Source organism: Salvelinus sp. IW2-2015, linkage group LG10 (assembly GCF_002910315.2).
Source record: "Salvelinus sp. IW2-2015 linkage group LG10, ASM291031v2, whole genome shotgun sequence".
Taxonomy (NCBI): domain Eukaryota; kingdom Metazoa; phylum Chordata; class Actinopteri; order Salmoniformes; family Salmonidae; genus Salvelinus; species Salvelinus sp. IW2-2015.
This window is the reverse complement of record NC_036850.1, coordinates 5,978,323-5,984,322: the sequence shown is the minus strand read 5'-3', so window position 1 is coordinate 5,984,322 and position 6,000 is coordinate 5,978,323. Positions and strand designations below refer to the sequence as shown.

Genomic DNA, 6,000 nt, shown 5'->3' with positions numbered 1-6,000 from the left:
CGTTCTGTACCATCACTCATTCATATATCTTTATGTACATATTCTTTATCCCTTTACACTTGTGTGTATAAGGTAGTAGTTGTGGAATTGTTAGGTTAGATTACTTGTTGTTATTACTGCATTGTCGGAACTAGAAGCACAAGCATTTCGCTACACTCGCATTAACATCTGCTAACCATGTGTATGTGACTAATAAAATTTGATTTGATTTGATTTGATGCCTCCACAACGACAGTGGTTATGTCATTCACCCACGTGCTAACCTTTCCCCTAGTTTGACAGTCGGCACGGCATTTTTGATAGACGCTTCGTTGACAAAGAACATTCAAAAGTTTAGAAGCCTACCAAAATAATACAGGTACATCAATTTTTCATAATTATTTTTTAGATACTACATATTGTAATGTTGCCGGTAAATATAGCATGTGTTGTCACTGGAATGTCTGGTTGCGTAGTGAAAGCAAAGTAACGTTAGTTCGATGTCTCCACATAAATGAATGGGATATATGCTAGCTAGCTCGCTACAAACACGGGATTTTCGTAAATCATTCAATTAATATCAGCAAGCGAGCGTCTAATGTCAAGTATTTTGTCACTGGAGGCTTAATTAAATGGTAATAGTAGCTTGCTAAGGTAACGTTAGCTAGTAGTAGAACGAGAGCTAGCCTGGGCAGATAGCTACAGTAAACCTAGCCTAGCAGTTCAGACTCGCATAAGTACAAATAGTTAAAAATATATAGTTTGTAAGGTTTCTCAAAGTACGGAMTAACAAAATAAGGCAATCTATTATATATATTAGCCTTTTTTTTCTAAATCTGTAGTGCAAGCTGCTTCCGGGACGTTTGCCCATGTATTGACCTTTCATCTAGTTTCCAAAGCGGAAACATGCAATGTATCAGAACAGTATTATAACAACAAAAAATGTGTCGCGTAATGTTGTTGTTTCCACTAGATAGCGCAGCCACAACGTCAAAATAGTCTATATCGTAAAAAGCATGTTTTTTTGTTGTTGCTCTTTGCTTAATTTAAGATTAGGGTTAGCATTGTGTTTTTAAGGTTAGGGTAATGTTTAAAATCACATTTAAGAAGATAAATTGTAGAAATAGGCAGGGTTTATGACTTTGTCTGTGGTGTCTAGGGACGACCCAGTGTTGCCGCGCTTGTAAATAACAAATGAAAGCAATTTTGGATACAACAAAATTGCAAGGTCCTGTTCTCCTCATCAGTGTGGTAGCAAGGTGCATTTAGTATTATTACACCTTTTGCCTCAAACTAGCCTATTTTAAATCGAACTATTTAAATTAAAGTGACTTTTTTAAAACATCTCAATTCCATTTATGCCTAGATAATACAATACATTTAAAACAATAATTCAAAAATAACTTCAAAATAAAAGTWAAAAAAAACAAGTAATACATGCCTAGATGTGTCTTGACCTGTACCCTTATTAACCGTTGGAATATTTATGATGACTTGGATCCCAGAGTGTACTGTCCTTTCCGACAACCCTTCTGCTCTCATCCGGAGGTCCCGGTTCCAGGATGTGGACGACCACTATAGCACGATGTACCCTGCCGACCATGCTCAAGCGAAGCTCCGTCTTGGCCTGCCATGCCTTGAGGGCTGGGGGTAGGCCTGGATGGGCAGCCGCCATCTCCTCATCTCCTTCTCTTCACCTGACCTGGAGGCAGCTCCGTGGACACGGGACCCAGGCACCCGCCCCGCTCCCTTCCACTGCCCTGGGGGACAGCCCTGGGGTGAGGCAGGTCCGGGCCCTGGAGCAGGAAAGGCTACTGGAGGTTGAGTGGGAGGGCAGCGGACAGAGCCTGTACCCGTACACATGGCTTAGGGACAACTGTCAATGCCCACTGTGTACCCTGCAGTCGGCCCAGGCCCGCAGCCTGCTGCTCTCCCAGCTGGACATCCACACTGGGGTTGACCGGGTCCAAGTCACTGACAACAACAAGGTAACATATCTTGGATGAACTTATCTTTCCTCAATTTAACCATAAGGAGGGAAATGTAAAACTGACCTTATATCCGTGTCAATCTAATGGCACTCATCCTACTCCACTTAAGTTAATTTATACTGAACAAAAATATAAACGCAACATGCAACAATTTCAAAGATTTACAGCTCATATTTTGTATTTTTTTATTTAACCTTTATTTAACTAGGCAAGTCAGTTAAGAACAAATTCTTATTTACAATGACGGCCTACCCTGGCCAAACCCTAACGCGGACGATGCTGGGCCAGTTGTGCGCTGCGCTATGGGACTCCCAATCACGTCCGGTGGTGATACAGTCTGGAATCGAACCAGGGTCTGTAGTGACGCCTCTAGCACTGAGATGCAGTGCCTTTGCCCMAATCAGTCAATTGAAATAAATTCATTGGGCCCTAATCTATTGATTTCACATGACTAAGAATATACAGTACCAGTCAAAAGTTTGGACAAACCTACTCATTTCAAGGGTTTTTCTTTATTTTTTACTATTTTCTACATTGTAGAATGATAGTGAAGTCATCAGAACTATGAAATAACACATATGGAATCATGTAGTAACCAAAAAAGTGTTATACAAATCAAAATATATTTTATATTTGAGATTCTTCAAAGTAGCCACCCTTTGCCTTTRWSASMGCTKYGCACACTCTTGGCATTCTCTCAACCAGCTTCATGAGGTAGTCACCTGGAATCCATTTCAATTAACTTAACTTTTAACAAGGCACACCTGTAAATTTGTGGAATTTCTTTCCTTTTTAATGCGTTTGAGCCAATCTGTTGTGTTGTGACGAAGTAGCGGTGGTATACAGAAGATAGCCCTATTTGGTAAAAGACCAAGTCCATATTATGGCAAGAATAGCTCGAATAAGCAAAGAGAAACAACAGTCCATCATTACTTTAAGACATGAAGGTCAGTCAATCCGGAAAATTTCAAGAACTTTGAAAGTTTCTTCAAGTGCATTCTCAAAAATCATAAAGCGCTATGATGAAACTGGCTCTCATGAGGACCCCCACAGGAAAGGAAGAGCCAGAGTTACCACTGCTGCAGGGGATAAGTTAATTAGAGTTTGCAGCCTCAGAAATTGCAGCCCAAATAAATTAGTTCAAGTAACAGACACATCTCAACATCAACTGTTCAGAGGAGACTGCGTGAATCAGGCCTTCATGGTCTAATTGCTGCAAATAAACCACTACTAAAGGAAACCAATAATAAGAAGAGACTTGCTTGGGCCAAGAAACACGAGCCATGGACATTAGACCGGTGGAATTCTGCCCTTTGGTCTGATGTGTCCAAATTTGTCTTTGTGAGACGCAGAGTAGGTGAACGGATGATCTCCGCATGTGAGGTTCCCACCGTGAAGCATGGAGGAGGAGGTATGATGGCGTGGGGGTGCTTTGCTGGTGACACTGTCAGTGATTTTATTTAGAATTCAAGGCACATTTAACCAGCATGGCTACCACAGCATTCTGCAGCGATATGTCATCCCATCTGGTTTGCGCTTAGTGGGACTATCATTTTGTTTTTCAACAGGATAAAATATATTTTGATTCAATTGTTTTGGTTACTATTTATTTCATGGTTTTGATGTAGGCACTATTATTCTACAATGTAGAAAAGACTAAAAAATACAGAAAAACCCTGGAATGAGAATGTGTGTCCAAACTTTTGACTGGTACTGTAGATATGATTCTGTTGGTCACAGATACCTAAAAAAAAAGGTAGGGGCGTGGATCAGAAAACCAGTCAGTATCTGATGTGACCACCATTTGCCTCATGCAGTGTGACACATCTCCTTCGCATTGAGTTGATTAGGCTGTTGATTGTGGAATGTTGTCCCACTCCTCTTCAATGGCTGTACAACGTTGCTGGATATTGACGGCACACGCTGTCGTACGCGTGATCCAGGGCATCCCAAACATGTTCAATGGGTGACATGTTTGGTAAGTATGCAGGCCATGGAAGAACTGGGACATTTTCAGCTTCCAGGAATTGTGTACAGATCCTTGTGGCATARGGCCRTGCATTATCATTCTGAAAYATGAGGTAATGGCAGCGGATGAATGGCACGACAATGTGCCTCAGGATCGCGTCACTGTATCTCTGTGCATTCAAATTGCCATTGATAAAATACGATCGTGTTCATTGTCCGTAGCTTATGCCTGCCCATACTATAACCCCACTGCAACCATGGGGCACTCGGTTCACAATGATGACATCAGTAAACCTCTCGCCCACACAGTGCCATACATGTGGTTTGCGGTTGTGAGGCCGGTTGGACGTACTGCCAAATTCTCTAAAACGACATTGGAGTGAGGTATGATCGAGAAATTAACATTATATTCTCTGACAAAACTGCACATTTTAGAGTGGCCTTTTATTGTCCCCAAGGTGCACCWGTGTAATGATCATGCTGTTTAATCAGCTTCTATGCCACACCTGTCAGGTGGATGGATTATCTTGGCAAAGGAGAAATGTTCACTAATAGGGATGTAAACAAATTTGTGCACAACATTTGAGAGAAGTGCAAGTGGGGACACTTCAGGCTGAGGAGCAAGTTTCACACATCCCCATGTGCTACACTAGTGTGAGCTGCCTTTGGGAAAGGTTTGGGATTCTCACGCAAACCCTTAACCAACCTCTGTGGTTGTCCTCAGGTGTCCATAGTGTGGCCGGACCAGCACACCAGCGAGTTTGACCCAGAATGGCTAAGGAAACGGTGCTTCTCTCCTGCTGCCAGACAAGCCCTACAAGAGGAGCTCTTCCTAAACGGTAAGAATATTATGCCAAGAACTGCTATATGGCAATTTCCCCACTGTCGCTGAAAGTAGATATTCTGGAATAAATCAGGATAAATCATTTTTTTTTTTATATAATGATTGAATTTGATCCAATCCCAAACTGGTAGGGCCTACGTAGTTTCATAGCTCTTAGTTTGTGTTGAGCATGTGTCTCTGTCTATTGAAATTCACTGCTACAGTACACACACACACACACACACACACACACACACACACACACACACACACACACACACACACACACACACACACACACACACACACACACACACACACACACACACACACAACCAATTCACCCATGCTGACAGTGTCCATTCTATTTTTGTCTAGTCTAACAGTAGCTGACTGCTACAGTGCTCTGAAGACCCATGAGATAAATGCTTTTTGTTCTTGAAAATGTCCCTGAAGAATTTATCTGAAAAAGAGTAAGATTCTGTGCCCTCATACAGTACCTTAACCAAGCATCCTGTTGTGCAAATTCCAATGTTACTTTTTGATTGACATTTTCTTTGTGCCATACTAACTGCATTTTCAGTTCTTTAAAAAAACATATGCTACAGGCCACAAGTACTTTAGAAAAACATTATTGATACCAATAAGTGTATTTACTGTATATCAGTATTTGCTTGTTACAAGTGATCTAAATGGCCATCTAGTTAGCTAAGTGTTGAGCACAGACTGTTAAACTTGAATATGTGTAACATCCAAGAATACATTTCATGCACCACACGCTGTGTCGTAATTAAAAATCCTTCTTTAACCTGTCTCCTCCCCTTCATTGATTGAAGTGGATTTAACAAGTGACATCAATAATGGATCATAGCATTCACCTGGTCAGTCAGGTGAATGCTATGATGCACCTGTGTGTCATGGAAAGAGCAGTGTACAAGGCAGTAATGAAGGTGAAATGAAGGCTGTAGCTGCATTTCAACTGAGGAGAGACTAGATGGTGTTTCCACACGTGGTCCTGAAGGATCCACAGGTTTCAGTGGCTCCTGCTTTGTTTCCACTCTAGAGTGATTAAAGACAGTGTGTGTGGATAGCAACCTTCCCACCCCTCCTTCCTTCTCTCCTTTAGTACAGGTGTAAGAGCCCCCCCCCCAAACACACACTTTGTAAGTGCAGGGTTTTTGTTCTTCAACTGTCACCAGGAGTGCTCCTATCAGACAGAGTTTAGCTCATGTTCTGTCT

The 6,000-nt window shown here is 41.7% G+C and overlaps 1 protein-coding gene across 3 annotated transcripts in view; it reads left to right on the top strand.

Annotated features, from left to right (window-relative positions):
* Nucleotides 1-242: 242 nt before the first annotated feature.
* LOC111969205 (gamma-butyrobetaine dioxygenase) overlaps nucleotides 243-6,000 on the top strand; it is a 29,582-nt gene continuing 23,824 nt past the window's right edge. The window contains exons 1-3 of one of the 3 annotated variants that reach the window (XM_023995163.2): nucleotides 243-358; nucleotides 1,485-1,967; nucleotides 4,663-4,777. In XM_023995163.2, the coding sequence (XP_023850931.1) occupies nucleotides 1,542-1,967; nucleotides 4,663-4,777 (541 nt within the window). In that variant the 5' untranslated portion in view covers nucleotides 243-358; nucleotides 1,485-1,541. The remainder of the gene's footprint in view (nucleotides 359-1,484; nucleotides 1,968-4,662; nucleotides 4,778-6,000) is intronic. The other 2 variants (XM_023995164.2, XM_023995165.2) reach the window with 2 other exon arrangements.